The sequence below is a fragment of the Dipodomys ordii genome, unplaced genomic scaffold (genome assembly GCF_000151885.1).
Source record: "Dipodomys ordii isolate 6190 unplaced genomic scaffold, Dord_2.0 Scaffold53, whole genome shotgun sequence".
In the NCBI taxonomy this organism is placed as follows: Eukaryota; Metazoa; Chordata; class Mammalia; order Rodentia; family Heteromyidae; genus Dipodomys; species Dipodomys ordii.
Window position 1 is genome coordinate 2,946,204 of NW_012267269.1, and position 17,242 is coordinate 2,963,445.

General features: G+C 38.4%; 1 protein-coding gene across 2 annotated transcripts in view; it reads right to left on the reverse strand.

The window, feature by feature from the left end:
• Bnc2 (basonuclin 2) overlaps nucleotides 1–17,242 on the reverse strand; it is a 426,707-nt gene that overhangs the window by 250,794 nt on the left and 158,671 nt on the right. Inside the window, exon 4 of one of the 2 annotated variants that reach the window (XM_013020751.1) lies at nucleotides 1,915–1,998. The exons of the other annotated variant lie outside the window; for it this stretch is intronic. Coding sequence (XP_012876205.1) covers nucleotides 1,915–1,998 — 84 coding nt within the window. The remainder of the gene's footprint in view (nucleotides 1–1,914; nucleotides 1,999–17,242) is intronic. 2 annotated transcript variants of the gene reach the window in all.

Consider the following 17,242-nt stretch of genomic DNA (forward strand, 5'->3'; position numbering starts at 1 on the left):
GATTTTTTTAAACTGACTGAATCTATCCCCTCAGTATACCAAAATAGATTTAATAAAAGGAGAAACCCAAAGCTAGGCACCTGTGGCTCACACCTGTAATCCTAGCTACTCAGGAGGCTGAGATCTCAAGATCCAATTCCAAGCAGCCAGGGCAGCAAAATCCATTAGGCTCTTATCTCCAATTCATCACAGCAAAGGCCCAAAGTGGCACTGTGGCTCAAGTGGTAGAGTGCTAACCTTGAGCAAAAGGAGCTCAAGGACAGTGTACAGGCCCAGAGTTCAAGCCCCAGGCCCTGAAAGGGGAAAAAAAGGAGAAACCCAATAATATATTTATACCATTTTCATTACCTTGCTCTTCTTTACAAGGCCCATGCTGATTTGCTAACTACACTATCTAGTTATCTACAACCAGAATCCTACTTAAAACTTGTATCTTTCTCCTTTATTTCAGGATAATGTGCTCATTAGATCTTTTTCAGTATTTTTTTTCTTTTTCAGTTTTATCTCACACATACTCACATCTGCAAAATCCATTCTCTTTACACCAAGACTCAAGTTCAAAAAACCAGATTATCCAACAATCACCCATAGCAAACCATTCCAGGTGATGTGTTTGAAGAACATTACTCGCCTTCCTAAAGAGGTCAAGGATCAGGCTCCTCCCCAGGAAAACTCCTCAATCACCCTGTATTTACGTGTCACACACAAGCTGTTAGCTTTCTAGAACCAGGAAATACATGATCATGTGTCATATGTGTCACACCTGCTTTTCTATTGTATCATAGCCATACACCACCCAGACAGTACCAGCTTGGGACACAGTAGAGCTCACGTGGTCTTCCCTAGGCCAAGAGCAGGTGTGCAAAAGATGATGCACCCTTCAGTACCATAAAAACGGAAATCTCCCCCTGCAACCACCTCCCACCCTCATTCACACAGTGAAGAAGTCAATTTTAAAAACTGTTCTCTCTCTTCTCATGTGGCATACCTAAATCAATAAAATGTTTTAAGATTGAGTTCACTGTGCTCAACCCATATGCCTAAAAATTTTAAAAATGATGCCAAATGGAGGAGTTAGAAAAAAATGAGTTTAATCATTTTATGTTGAAGATGAATGTTCAGCCTGTTATCTTTGCAATGGCATATACATTCCTCAAAAATTAAAGATTACACAGAAGAGGAGACATGCCTCCAACTATTGTCATGTTATATTTCCAATTTGCAACATACGAGCCTCTTTCTGAAACCCAAGTCAACATTTTCAGGGAGAAAGTATTCTGCACACATCTCCCAATACACTGAAAACAAAACAAAACAAAAACAAAAAAACAAAAAACTTCTCATTAGGCACTAGTTTTCTTATGAAGTGTCCACTGAACAGCTGCATTTTTACTGATTTGAAAGATCATAATGTGAGAAACATGGCTAACTGTCATACTGCCCACGTGCCTAGCACAGTGCTCAGTACATAAGCATGACAATTGGAAGAGATGCGAGGGCTAATAGCTATTGAATGCTTTTTATGTCCCAGGCCCCACGCTATTAGATATGTTAGTTCATTTAATCCTCATGCCACCTTTTGTGATAAATCTCCCTTATACAGATGAGAAAATTAAGGGTAAGTTAGGTTGATTTATTTGCCAAGTGTCATGGCAACTTCTGTAAACCTAGACAGCAAATCTTCATTTTTCCCATATAGAATATATCTTCAGAATTAATAAGCCATGAATGACCTCTAGGTACAGACTACATATACTAAAAAGGGAGTTTAGCTGCATATGTGGTATATTTGTTTTTCTTTATACCTGTCTTAATGGTTGCCTTGTCCTGATAGTACAGTAACACCAATATGTACTTCTAGGACCATTGTTTCTGCCATACCACCCCCAGCTGATAAAACAGTAAGACTCCAACCTGGACTTCCAGCCTCTGGTCTGGCTCCTCCAGGTTTGGGCAAAAGTCTGCACCCAGCACTCTGCCAGCACATGCCAGTGGTACCTGAGGGAATATGGCTGGGTTAGACGCTGGGTATGGAGGCCACTAAGAACTGTACGCAGTCATACTTGAACCGGGTAGAAAGCAGGGACATCCCAGACTATAGGTCTGAAACAGGTCTGATAACCTGACATGTATTTGACTCTTGGTCTGTCAACAAATACCTTATGGATATCATACAACCTAATTTATTAATTATAAGAAAAAGTGCAAGAAGAGATCTATGTGATCTTTACTTCAGTATTACATTCATATCATGCAGCACAAAATATGCACTTTATAAAGGACAGAAATAAGGTAAGAGAAAACAACTGGAATGTAATACTCTGAATGTCCCTCTCCCTCTCCTCTCATATGCTCACCTTTCTCTTTGGAGGCAGAAACTCACTACGTAGCCCAGTGGGCATCAAACCTGTGATCCTCCTCCTCCTAGTTTTGGAACTACGAGTGTAAAAACCACACCTCATTTACAATACACAATCCTCAGTGGATATTGATGACACATCCTTTTCCCTCTGTTGTTCAAATGCCTTAGATGAGAATTACACAAACTGAATTTTTTGATAGCTAAAGATCTTCTCATCCCTTAAAATAATTGTTGAAATTAATTTTTCTTGTTATTGATATATGTAGGATAGTATAAGCAGGCTCTTATTTATCAATATTTATTTACGTATATACATGGTTTTTGTTTCTTTGTGTTTTTTCCCTGTGCTTGTTTTTGTTTTTGGTGCCAGAGACCAAACCTAGGGCCTGGCACATGCTAGGTATAGGCATGTGTTCTGCCACTAAATAAATCCACCAGTTCCCCATGCTTACTATGCTTAAAGTATAAAGTTTTTATGTTTTGTATACATGTTTGGATAGTAAAAACAAAAGTTATAATTTAGTGGCCATTTCTCTATAACTAAAATTCTACTACACTGAAAGTCTACTGAAAGATCTTTTTCCAGAAGGATACCTCATCAACATAAAAAGTATAAGTTACCTATATTTATTTAAATCTATTTAAACTTTTCAAAGTTTTCAGTAGGGGGCTGTGGATGTAAATCTGTAGGGAGTGCTTGGATCGCATGTGGAAGGCTCTGGATTCAGTCTATAGCACCATGAATAAATTAGTTAATAAATTAATTTCTCTAATTGTTATTCCTTATTTGCAAACATATACTATCCTGCCAATCATATCGTCTCCCTAGATGCTCCTAAATCTCAATCCATCCACTATGTGACATCTTACCTATATCTCTTTCCTTACCAAAGCATTCCTTTGGTGTTTTGATTTTTTTTATTCCAGTTAAGATCATCTGTACTAATCAATTCCCTTTGTTCAGATGAATTTTTACCCAAATCTACTGCATTAATTGTTTTGCTCTTTCTTTTGACTCAAAATTCACTATCCAATATTTAAACAATTTTCAGTAAATTAAGCTGGACACTAGTGAATATCACTAACTGAAAAAAGATACTCAGTCAACTTCCCAAACATTTTCAGATCATAGACTGCTCTTTAAATCTCTCATTCTTCTATCCAGCCTACACCCTCAGGTGAAATAGGTAGAATATATCATCAGACCTTCTAGTTAATAACCGCTCTTTCCTATGAATTTCATCAATAAAGTTCCATGTGACTAAGCATGTAGACATCTTATATACAGATTTAACCCATCTTTTTCCCCCTCATGGTCTTAAAATATTATCACTTCTTGTGCAATACCTAAGGCTTAGAATAGAATAGATAAGCAGCTCAGACTTACACACTATTAAGTTATAAAGCCAATATTCAAATTTAAGAAATGAGATAGAAAAGAAAGATTGAGAGCAATAAAGTAATTTTATTTCATTTTTACTTTGGTGCTGGCACTAGGGCTTGAACTCAGTATCTGGGCTCTATCTTTTGGCTTTTTCTCTCAAGGCTGGCACTTTACCACTTGAGGCACAGTTCCACTTCTGGCTTCTTTCCTTTTTTCCTTATAGGAGATAAGAGAGCCTCAAGGACTTTCCTGCTCAGGGTGGTTTTAAATGGAAATGGTTCAGATCTCAGCCTCCTGAGTAGCTAGGATTATAGGCATGAGGCACTGGCACCCAGTCTAAGCAACTTTTTTTTTTAATTCTAACTATATTTGGTGGCATACAACTCTAAAGACATTTGTTGATATTACATATGAAAAGTATTTTTAAAACCAGAGAAGGCTGGGAAGGTGGCTCAGTGGTAGAAAGCTTGCCTTGCATGCATGAGGCTCTGGGTTTGATTCCTCAGCACCACATAAGCTGAAAAAGCCAGAAGTGGTACTGTGGCTCAAGTGTTAGGGCGCTAGCCTTTATCTGAAGAGCTGAGGTTTAGTGCCCAGGCCCAGAGTTCAAGTCCCACAACCAGCAAAAAAAAAAAAAAACAAAAAACAGAGAAAGCAGAACCTATTATTTGAGATTTAGTTTAGTACTGTACAAACAATATAAATGAAAATTAGCTACATTGAGGAATAACAAGAGATACTACAAATGTCTTGTATCACACATGTAGATAACAATTGACATATAGAGGGCCACTAATGAGCTCTGTAACAGTAATTCCTATAAGGGGTGATAAAGGAAAAGGGAACCATTCTTAGAATATTCCATATTGAAATGAAGCTTTTTATACAATTTCAGCAAGTGTGAGTATTTAACTAACTAAAGCAGATCCCACGAGCTGGAATGTACATATGGCAAATTGTACATAAACAATACCTTATTTTGTGTACACAAAACAAATTCCTACTTACCTTAATATTATTTGACTATGTCATAAATACTATGTTTCTAGCTCCTTTTATCCTTGTAGTCACAAAATATACTTTATAAACACTCTCAAGAGGAAAAGAGAAAGTTAAACAACTACAATTACATTCAATTACAACTTCAGACACTTAGAAATAATACAGTTTCTGAGGGAAAACTAAAAGGTCTGTGAGTACATTGGAGAGGAAAACAGTGGCAAGCTACCAGTTTGTTACAACAATTCTAATCACAAAAAGAAACTAGTACGGAAGTGGGTGGCACTTTCAAGCTTAGAATCCCAGAATTTCTAAGCAGAAAAAAACAATAAGCAAGGATTCATGAAAATAGATTCATATTTTATAGATGAGCAAATTGAGAATCAACGCAATCTGCATAGCTCACTAATAAATTATAGTCTAACACTATCCAACACCCTCAGCACAAACACTAGAATCAGTGTTTTCAATTCTGTCAAATGATTATTAAAAAGGCAAGCCATATTTAGGACATAAAAGTTGAAATTCAAATTAGTTGTGATTTGGTACATCTTATTCTGCCTTTTGATTTAGAAATCTCAAGAAGTTAGCTAGCTACTTATAAGCAGTTAAAAAAATTGACTGAGGGCTGGAAATGTGGTTTAGTGGTAGGATGCTTGCCAAGCATTCATTTGATGGTTGATTCCACAGTGCCACATAAACAGAAAAAGCCAGAAGTGGCACTGTGGCTCAAGTGGTAGAATGCTGGCCTTGAGCAAAAAAAGCACAGGGACAGTACCCAGGCCCTGAGTTCAAGCCCCACAACTGGCAAAAAAACAAAAAAGACAGAAACAGCAGACATAAATTGTCTACTTCCTTACAATTACTTCACTAAAAAATTAAGATAATAAAATATGGTTGCAAACCTTACCAGTGTATGAAATAAAGATTTTAAGCTGATTGGGAGGATTCTACTTTATCCACCTACCTTCAAAATGGCAATCACTGTCTGTTTCAATGCTATATTCAAAAACAAAGTTAATGGTTTTCACAAAATGTTGAGTGATTTATGATTGTGTGGCCTTGTCATTTTTATTCTTTTTGCATCATTGTATGTTTTGCTTTTAGAGACATAAATACTTCAGTTAAAGAAAAAAATGGTGAACTGATTAGCTAATGTTTCTAAACATTATGCCACAGGTTTCATGATGGGATGATAACTGTCTAGAACTGACAGATTTCATCCTGCTAGTGGTGTAACAGGAAGCAGACAAGCCTTGCAAGGGACCCTGAGGAATCCCCAGGGTGAGCTGAAGCTGAGTGCCTATCTCCTCTCCTGTACATACCTCAGAGGAATCATGGTGTGTGAGAGAGCTATTTACAACTTACTTTGTGTATAATCAGCAGAAACAAAAGATATGACAACGAGAATAAAGGCCTCTCTCTCTCTCTCCTCTCAGGAGAATTCAGCAAGGGCGGGCTAGCGGGCATTCACTTCAGTGTCAAAAGGGCTTCCAGAAAACACATTTTCTATGGGATAAGGAGGAAATGTGGCAAGCTTCCTATTCACATGCACTTGAGTACACACGCACGTGCGCGCACACACCACACACACACACACACACACACACACACACACTTGTTCTGTTTACCAAGATCACAGATAAATACAGTTAAGCACTAGACCTCTGAAAAGACTGAAAAAGCCCCAAATTGCAAAAAGGAGCTATAGCTCAAATACCAGAAGCGAATGGGTGTGGTAAGTGGGTAGAAGGCAGAGAACAAAGGAAGAACAGAGAGGCATAAAAATGATAGCTTGAAAAGAGGAACAACATTACCCAAAAAGGGGGCTTAGAAAGCCAGGGATACTTCTTGTATAATTGGTGTCCATCAGAAATTTAATTTTATTTTTTACATATTAAACATTCAAATAGGGTTCTGCCTAGTAGACAGTATGAAAGTTATAGCCCAAACAAACAAACTAATTTTTCTTTAGTTAAGCTGGCCACATGCCCGGATCAGTTCTGAAGTATACCATATACTACATGTGTTTCAGTGATATCTCATGTAGCAATGTTGAAGGGACAAGGAAAATGATCTGAAGAACTTGAAGAACAATAAATATGCAAAACTACCTTTGAAAAACAGAAAGAAGAGAGAATGGAGAGTGGGGTTGGAGGAGACTCGAGAATATAGCTGGGCATAACAACTGTCCCATCCTAAGTCAGAGGGAAGTACTCAGAGAACTTCAGAGTAATTTCAGAGGCTACACAATACCTAGCAACAAGAGGAAGAGACACTCTGATAAAAACAAAGAATTCAGGAAGGCCATTAAGTATAATGGACTGAACAACAAGCTAGCCAGGAGCTCTTGTTAAAAAGTGCAGATAAGAAATAGACCACACAACACTGAACAAAATGGAGACACTCATGATGTCCACTACTGCCAAATAAATACAAAAAAAAAAAAAAGAAGAGTAAGTGAGCTAAGTGACTGGAGTACATCTAACTTACATCTTGTCATACCATTTGTGTTTTGGAATTTCTTTTCTTTTCTTTTTTGGTCAGTTGTAGGGCTCGAACTCAGGTCCTGGTTTCTGTCCCTGAGCCTCTTTGTGCTCAAAAGCTAGTCCTCTACCACTTTGGACCACAACATCACTTCTGGTTTTTGAGTGGCTATTTGGAGATATGAGTCTCACAGGGACTTTTCTACTCAGAATGGCTTTGAACCATAATCCTTAGCTCTCAGCCTCCTGAATAGTTATAGGCATGAGCCACTGCGCCCTGCTTGTCATACCATTTGAATAGAAACAACATTCCACAACTAAAATATTCTCTACCATTGATCCACAGGCTAAAACTGTGAAAAGCCAACTAGTCAGAATCTAAAGCTAAAGAATAAATGTCCTGCTCTTTGATCAGAAAATAATTAGTGGTCATAAAATGCTTATATATTTTAAGAATAGACAAAAATACAATTATTCTTACAGGAGCCATACATGAAACAGAGTTGTACAAACTGGAACATGACAAGTACAAAAGAAGTGAGTGGAATAGAGACAGGATCTGAGAATACACCTCCCTCTCTCTGGGGTTATTCCAAAACAGTGAGCTCAGGATCAGGACAAGAAGACAGCAAAGGGAAAAGGAAAGCCAGGTGCCAGTGGCTCATGCTACAATCTTAGATACTTAGAAGGCTGAGATCTGAGAATCAAGATTCAAAGCCAGCAGTAAGTCTGCGAGCCTTTTATCTCTTTAAATTAAGCACCAAAAAAGTTGAAACTGAAGCTGCAGCTCAAGGGGTAGAGCATTAGCCTTGAGAGGAGCAAAAAAGGGCCCAGGCTCTGCCCCCAGGACAGGCACACCACACACACACACACACACACAGAGGAAAAAGATAGACCAGTATATGATTCTGCTACTCAATAGGCTGATGTAATCAGATGATTTGCAATGGGATATAAGCAGGTAAAATGTCCTCTTCCCAGGAGCTAGGAGCTGTTTAATAGAGGTCCACAATTATATCCTCCCTCAATTTTCCTGGCTGAGCTACTAAAGAACAGGGCTATGTGACAATAGCAACCTCTGCAGGTACAAATACAGGACCTTTTCACAGTCAGAAACACAACAAAAAATTGTTTTTATGGAATAAAAGGTAAAAAAAATATTGTATTTGGTGACACCCTGAGGAGCCTAATAGACCATGAAGAATGCTAAAATTATATAGCATCTTTATTCCAATGTGTACAAAGGACTTTACATATAATACTTATTAATTCCCGCATGATACAAGGGGCAGAGGAATTCCATTTCATTCTTTTTTTTTTTTTTTTGGTATTGTGAGAATACCGTACAGAGGAGTTACAATTACATGGGCAAGATAACGAGTACATTTCTTATCAAGCATTGTTGCCTCCTCTTTGTTTCCCATTTCATTCTTTAACAAAACAAAACAGGCTCACACCTGTAATCCTAGCTACTCAGGAGGTTGAGATCCAAGGATCACGGTTCAAAGCCAGCCCAGGCAGGAAAGTCCGTGAAACTCTTATCTCCAATAAACCACCAGAAAACCGGAAGTGGCGCTGTAGCTCAAGTGGTAGAGCACTCGCCTTGAGCTGAAGAGCTGAGGGACAGGCTCAGGCCCAGAATTCAAGCCCCATGACTGACAGAAAAAAAAAAATCTGAGGCCTAGCACTTTCAATTTTCTTTCCTATTTGATAAAATTGATAGGTAAAATAAGGACACATTCTCAACTAACAGTATAATTTTAGTAGAAAATTTCCTACCATTTGAGAGAATTCAACTGGTTTCCTATCATTTTTGTTTTAGCAAGATTTTGTCAATGAAGAAAAAAAAAGGAAGTCTTTTTTTACCTGAATCATATATAAATTTTATATTTAAGAAAGAAATATTTAGGTGATTTCAATCATACTTGAAAGTCGGTATTTTAGAAGTTAAATACCATGATTTTTGCTTATTGGCATAGGCATTGTCAAGTTTGAAAACTGACCTTAACTGAAATCTCAAGTATATTTCTTTATATCCAGATTAACTGTCCTTAAGACTCAACTTCGATCATTTAAATTATTATTACTGACAAGTAACTGTTTAAGTCCCAGATGCAGTACCTTGTACAGCTCATCAGTAGCTGTATTTACTGTGCAGGGGTAAGATTGAATGAGAAGATACTTGTGAAATAGCTAACTAAGCACTCAATAGATACACAGGATGTCAGTAAATGTTACTGTACCCCCTTCGCTTGCCAGTCCACAAAAGACACCCCAGAACCCAGCACATCACACAGTAAGGGACACAAGGGAAGAAAGTTGGAAAGAATAGATGAAAAACCCAACTATCAATTGGGGAAACTTCAAACAACAACAACAACAACAACAAAAACCCATCTCATTCTATTAGTCTAACTTCAGTTCTTAATTATTCAGCTTTTAGAAGGCTTTCTGGGATGTTGCATTGAGGCCTGCACAAATCTGGGTCAGCCCAGAAAGGCTGTCTATTGGGCTGGGATATGGCTGGTTCAAGTTGTGAAGCACCTGATTAGACCAGAGCTCAGGACCACCCCCCCAAAAAAAAATTTTTTTTGGTAGGTCGTGGGGCTTGAACTCTGGGCCTGGGTGCTGTCCCTCAGCTCTTCAGCTCAAGGCTAGCGCTCTACCACTTGAGCTACAGCGCCACTTCCAGTTTTCTGGTGGTTTATTGGAGATAGGAGTCTCACAGTCTTTCCTGCCCTGGCTGGCTTTGAACCGCGATCCTCAGATCTCAGCCTCCTGAGTAGCTAGGATTACAGGTGTGAGCCACCAGCGCCCGGCAAATGATTTCATTTTTTTGGGGGGTGTCCAGTCGTGAGGCCTGAACTCTGGGCCTAGGCGCTGTCCCTCAGCTCTTCAGCTCAAGGCTAGCACTCTACCACTTGAGCCACCTTCCCAGCCCCCACCCCAAAAAAATTTTAAGGAAGATAATAGAAAGGGTATCTGTGACTGAATAGTCTTCAATAGGGGAAGCAGCAGCAGCAGGTGGCACATTCCACTCACTTGTCCCTCTTACACCAAGTAGGCCTTTGACAATTAAAACAAAAAGCATAGAATTAAAACAAATGGCATAGAATCCAGATCTCCCCAAAATCTCACTCTGTAAGAGGGAAGAGTAAAGCCAGGAAAGCAAAAATGGTATGGCAAACTCCACTCATGCTATAAGCATTAGAAGCAAATGACTTAGGGATAGACATTAACTTCAGCATTTAAATAAAAAACCCTTTAACACAATCCAGACCAGTGAGGTGGCAGCTCTAGCCTGTAATGCCAGGACTAAGGAGGCAGAGGAAGGTGGACTCAACTTGGCCTACACAGTTGAGTTCAAGACCAGCTTGTGCTACATACATATTGCTACATACATTCATATTGCTCCATACATATTTCAAAAACAAATAACAAAAGAAAAACTTGAACTGAGCCATAGGTTTTGCCAATTTGGTTCTACATTGTGGTCAAGAATCAGATGAACTAGTGTCTCTAATAAAGAGGAAAGAATCTACTCTTAAGAAATGACGAAAAAGCTACTATTTTATTTTGGAGGATGACAATTAGAAGAAAGTAGTTCACTTTAATAAAAGAATACATATCCATTTAAGTTGTTTTTACTTTGTAAGAGGCACAAATATGGAACAATTCAAACAGGTTCTTTTGTTTCTTCCCTTAAATTAGTAATACTGAAAAGACAAGGGTGACTGAAAAATGTATGTGAAAAGCTGAATGCAGACTTTGAGAAATGAATTGCAATAGAATATATCATGTTTAGGATTTTTGTTTGCTTTTGTTGCCAGTCCCGAGGCTTGAACTCAGAGCTTGAGCTTATTTTTGCTCAAGTGCTACCACTTGAGCCAAAGCTCTGCTTTTTGGACTGCACCCCTGACTGGCATTGAACTGCAAATCTCAGATCTCAGGCTCCTGAGTAGCTAGGATTACGGGCATAAGCCATAAGCACCTGGATATACAGTCATGTTTTCAACAATAAAATGACAAGTACTACCAAAAAGACTCAGCATCACAGATTACCACTGTATCATTCACATCGAACCAATTAAAACATTTAAAAATAAAGGTTAAGTAGCCAATTATGGTCTAACCAAGATAAATACAAAGGACATAGAATACTCTATTTAGTAGTTTGCTAGATACTGAAGTCCTTTAGGGTAACGCTGTGTTTCATATGACATGAGTTAAACTTACTATGAAAACAGCCTGAAGGAAGGCCACAAATCTTACCAACTGGCTGGAGGAATACCAGCTGCTATGAACAAGAGAGCCAGAGGAAACTTAACCACACTGCCAAAGCTCATAATGTGTCGTGCTCAGATCAATGAGGCAACATGGTTTTCTTTGCAGATAAGCCTGAGAACAGGAATGTTAAGAAAAGAAAGAAAGCTGGCACCAGTGGCTCACACATGTAATCCTAGCTACTCAGGAAGCTGAGATCTGAGGATCACAGTTGAAACCCAACCCCAGCAGAAAAGTCCAAAAGACACTTACCTCCAATTAACCATCAAAAAGCCAGAAGCAGAGCTGTGATTCTATAAGCGAGCATTAAGTAGCCTGAATAAACAAACTTAGGACAGCACCCAGATCCTCAGTTCAAGCCCTAAGACTGTTACCAAAAAACACAAGACCAAACCAAACAAACAAAACACCACCGAGCATATTCAGTTCCATTGTTCCATACACTGAAAACTTTCCCAACTTAAACATAGGTCATAATGTGTACTACATAATTCCTCCTAGAGCCTGCTGAAGACCCTAGACTAAAAATAAAATACACAAATGCATACCAAGTTGATTTCTGGAGAATATGCTGCACCCCAGTCCCAGATGCATGGATCTCAATCAGGATGAGATTGAGATGAAATGCCAAGATATACTTATTCTGCAGAAAACAAGTTAAACACACACACACACACACACACACACACACACACACACACAAAACCAAACTAATGTAAACCTCTCTCACCAAAAACATCTTTGCTATAGAAGTTCTCAGAAAGTGAGATAAAGGGAAGTTTCTCATCTTTTCCTTGAGAATCTTATAAAATAAGGTATATTATTCCAAGCAGGGTATACTTCTGAAATCTGGTAGCTTTAGAAGTTTAAACAGACAGTATAGTAGACAACAAGATACTTTATTTATATATATTTTGGTATTACTTCTGTCATGGAAAAATAAAATGACTCACGGCACTGACTCAATGAGTCACTCACGGCACTATACCCTTTCCTTCCAGTGATGCCCAGCTCTTCCTAGGTTTCATCTATCACCTCTAGGTGAACAAGCACTTACCCTTTATGTCTCATGTAAATTTTAGTCCTGCACTGACAAAGCTCCTACTAAATTTTCAATGCGTCCTATTAACTTCTCTCTAAACAAGCAAAGCAAAATAGGCATACTGTTCTTTCTTTACCATAGTTCTACCCTCCTTTTGCTATCTTAACATTATTCTCATTATTGCAATGGGTCCACCTGTATCCCTATTTAAACGATTTGTTTTGCAACAATGAGATGTACAAGTCGTTATGTCAAAAACGAACTTTACAACTTTGGTGTGGGGGCGGGAGGGGGTGGAGAGGATTGGGTGGGGGGGAGGAGGGAGGATGGGAAGGGGAAACAAAGGAGGAGGCTACAATGCTTGATAAGAAATGTACTCATTATCTTGCCCATGTAATTGTAACCCCTCTGTACAGTATTTTCACAATTAAAAAAAAACATTATTCTCATTAACAAGGATTCAGAGCCATGTTATTGTATCATTATTAAAACACTCACTTCCCAAACTCAGTAAGTTCTCAAAGTCTCTAATTTTGATTTTCAGATCCCTCAGCTATCTAACACCCATGTCTTCTAGATAATTCCTCACAAATGTGTGTTTGGATCTTTGCACTAATCCCGAAATGATCATCACAAATTTATCCTTCCATTCTTGCTAATGAATTGTCAAATTCTCCTATGTTTACAGTTACCTCTAAATTAACAATTAAGGACTTTTCAGCGGTATGTACAATCCAGCTCTCATCTGTCTCTCCAGCTTTGTCCTCCCCTCTTCCTTCATAAAAAAAGACTTCACTGACAGTCTCATTATTTGATGTCTCATGTTCACTGACTTGGGCTTTCCTCCTTTGACACAGTTTTCCTGCTGCTATTTTTGCATACCATCATACACATTATACTTTTGCAAATATCCCTTTGCCTTGATATTTCTTCCATGAAATTGCCTGACATACACCTGGACAGATTTTTTTTTTTTTTTTTGGTGGGGCTTGAACTCTGGGCTTGGGCACTGTCAGCTCAAGCTCTTCAGCGCTCTTCAGCTCAAGGCGAGTGCTCTACTGCTTGAGCCACAATGCCACCTCCAGTTTTCTAGTGGTTTACTGGAGTTAAGAGTCTCATGGACTTTCCTGCCCGGGCTGGCTTTGAACCTCAATCCTCAGATCTCAGACTTCTGAGTAGCTAGGATTACAGGCATGAGCCACAGGAGCCCGGCTTGGACAGAATTCTTCATCATAGTGAGTCAGTACTCTGCAATCATGTATTAAATACATGTTTTCCCTCCTTAACACCAAGAACTAAATAAAATACTATTCTTTGTATTCCCCCATATGACCTACCAAACTGCTTTATGTACATCCAACAGTCCATCGATACATGGTAATTAAGTAATATATAAATCTCTTAAAAGTAGAGTGATTTTAACCATTTCATTGTTCTACCTGATCCTCAACAAACATTCCAAGAGCAGGTAGGGGCCAGTAACTCCTAATTTATAGAAATTCAAGGTACAAATGGTTACTTTTTATGCACAGAGCAATCTTTTAAGTATAATTTAGCCTGCAAAGTTTCAGTAACAAATTCAATGTCATCTCTGTTGGTCTGTGGTATACTTGTGCTGAGATGAATCTCCCTTGAAATGGACTTGTTGGATTTTCTGACTAGACAATCAATCCTTTTACTAGACTTTGTGTTACTTCATGAGGTCTCTAGAACCTGACTCCATGAAACAACTTTCTAGAGGTAGGAAAATGCACATCTCCCTTATAATCAAAGTTGAAGAGGTCTTCCCTTGCCCCACAAATTGTAAACATGCGCTGAAAGCTAAAGTATAGAGTAATAACATATACACTGGCATCTACAGCATTCTAACTTAAAATATACTAGGATTCTGGAATAGGGGCAGGTATAAAACCTCCTTTAATAAATTCTTTAAAATAAATATTGATTGCATATGTGCATATATATATTTTTTTTACATTCCTTCCATATATATATATATATATATGTATGTATGTATGTATGTATGTATGTATGCCTGGAGTTGGGAACACATTTCTAATATACTATGAGGCAGGCAGCTTACAACTTGCTGGGTATAAATCTCCACCCCCAATCAGTTTCTAATTTTGTCTCCAATCAGAGTAAATATTGCTTTTGGGCAAAATGTGACCCTGTGGCCTATTTTTCTTTTTTTTTTTTTTTTTTTTTGGCCGTGGGTCTTGAACTCTGGGCCTGGGTGCTGTCCTCGAGTTCTTCAGTTCAAGGCTAGTGCTCTACCACTTGAGCCATAGCATCACTTCTGGCTTTTTCTGTTTATGTGATGCTGAGGAATTGAACCCAGGGTCTCATGTATACAAGGCAAGCACTCTACCATTGAATTACCTTCCCAGCCCTGTGGCCTATTTTTATAAATGAAGTTTTATTGAAACATGACCATGCCTACAAAGATTCCGTTATAACTGCATGAACCTACAAACACAAAACAGAATAACTACTAAATAAATCAGACCTCTACCTACCATGTTAGCCACCTAATCCTTCACAGAAGAGCCTTATCAACCTTTTTCCTTGAATCTAAGCAAATTAGGCCTCTTTCCTCAGCAATATCACTTCAAAAAGTTTACCTGTAGGAAATTTCAAAAAAATCACAAGTAAAAACATTCATATTACCGTACTGATCTTTATTGTGAAAAAATTAAAAGTTTACAACCACAAAACTAAATATGTCAAACTAAGATTCCAGCAAATTACTATAAAGCTGCTTATGGTAGCTCATACCAGCTCACACTGAAAGTTCGTAAGCTACCATTGCAACAAATACAAGCTGGGCATGCTAGTATATGCCTGTCATCCCAGATACATGGAAAGTCTAAATAGGAGATCATGGTCTAGGCAAGCTGAAAAATAAGAAAGGCAAAAGTGTTTGAAGTATGGCTCAAGTAGGTAGAGAACTTGGCAAGTACAAAATGAATTCAAGCTACAATATGTCAAAAAAAATTACGATAGAATCTTCTCCTCTCTTCCTCTCCCCCTCTCTTTTACTCTCTAATACTGGGGATTAAACCTAGGGTTTTGTGGCTATTAAATCAACACTCTACAACCAAGCTTCATGGCTCAACACCAATGATGAATATCTACACGCATGGAAAATATATGAATATATGATGAATTAAAAAACAATAAGCCACATAATAAAGCATAAATCACTTTATGAAACTACCCATTTGCATACATAAGTACCCAAAAAAAGACATCAATGAAAAGATTCCTTAGAGTCACCTTTAAAATAGTTTTTACTTTTCTTTATCCCTATCCAGATCTGTATAATGCATGCATATACTTCCTATAGAAGTTGTAGAAAGCTAGGCATGATAGCTCATACTATAATCTAAGCTATACAGAAGGAGATTAGGAGGAGCATGGTGCAAGGGTAGCTGGGCAAAGAAGTTCTCAAGAGCCCAGTTCAAGAGAACAGCTGAGCATGACATTCAGAAGTCATCCTAGCTACAGCAGGAAGCATAAAAAGGTCTATGAGGTCAGGGCAATAGCATAAAACACAAAATTCTATCTCAAAAATAACCAGGGCAAGAAAGAGCTGATGGTATGTGGCTCAAGCAGTAGAATGCCTCCCAAGCAAGCACAAAGCTCTGAGTTCAAACCTCTACACTGAGCAATAAAGCTTAAAATTATTAAGAGTTGAATATATTAAAATTATTGAAATAAGTGGGCAAAGTTTAAATTGTGCATCTTAGAAAGCTCTGAATTTTCAGAAAGCCAAGAATCTTTTTTTAGAATTACTGGGGTAAAGTTTAGGTAGAAGATGAAATTTTTTGGTTACTACTGGAGATTCTTTTTCTTTGTTTTAAAAACTGGAAGGATCTAAGGGTTACTAAAATCCTAAACATCTAGAAACTGGCATGCCACTAGATGAGGCAATGTAAATAATGGATAGCAAAACTCCTGTCTTACAAAAGCATGCACGGGTTAAATGGAGGGGGAAAGGTTAGCAGAATGGTCCCTTCATGGAATGTGTTAATTCAATCAACTCATTGCTCTGGGTTACCATAAAAAGGTTCATAAAGTACCCAAAAGCCACATAAGATTTTAGAATTATGCTGCTCAGTGACTGATTCTCAGTGAAGAGTAAGAAAGACAAGATTTCTCTCCACCCCCACTTTATTCAGCAAAAGAAAGCTTCTGCAAGATTGGCACAAGTAGCATTTAACTAGTAATTGAAAAAGCCAAGTGTGAATATTATGCCAGGAATAAGAACCCTCTGCCATGGTTGATAAACAGATGCTGACAGTATAGTGCATAGGACTTGAAAACTACAATACTAATCAACAAAAGAAGAAAACCGTAGTCATGGCACAGCTCACCCTAACTTCCCAGGCACCATTTCTAAGCTCCATCTGATGAGCAAAGTAACTGAGGTTCAGGGAGTTTTTTAAACTTATCTGAAGTCATATAAAAAGAGAGCAGTTCAGCCAGGTGCTGGTGGCTCACGCCTGTAATCCTAGCTACTCAGGAGGCTGAGATCTGAGGATCACGGTTCAAAGCCAGCCCGGGCAGGAGAGACCATGAGACTCCTATCTCCACTAAACCACCAGAAAACCGGAAGTGGTGCTGTAGCTCAAGTGGTAGAGTGCTCGCCTTGAGCTGAAGAGCTGAGGGACAGCGCCCAC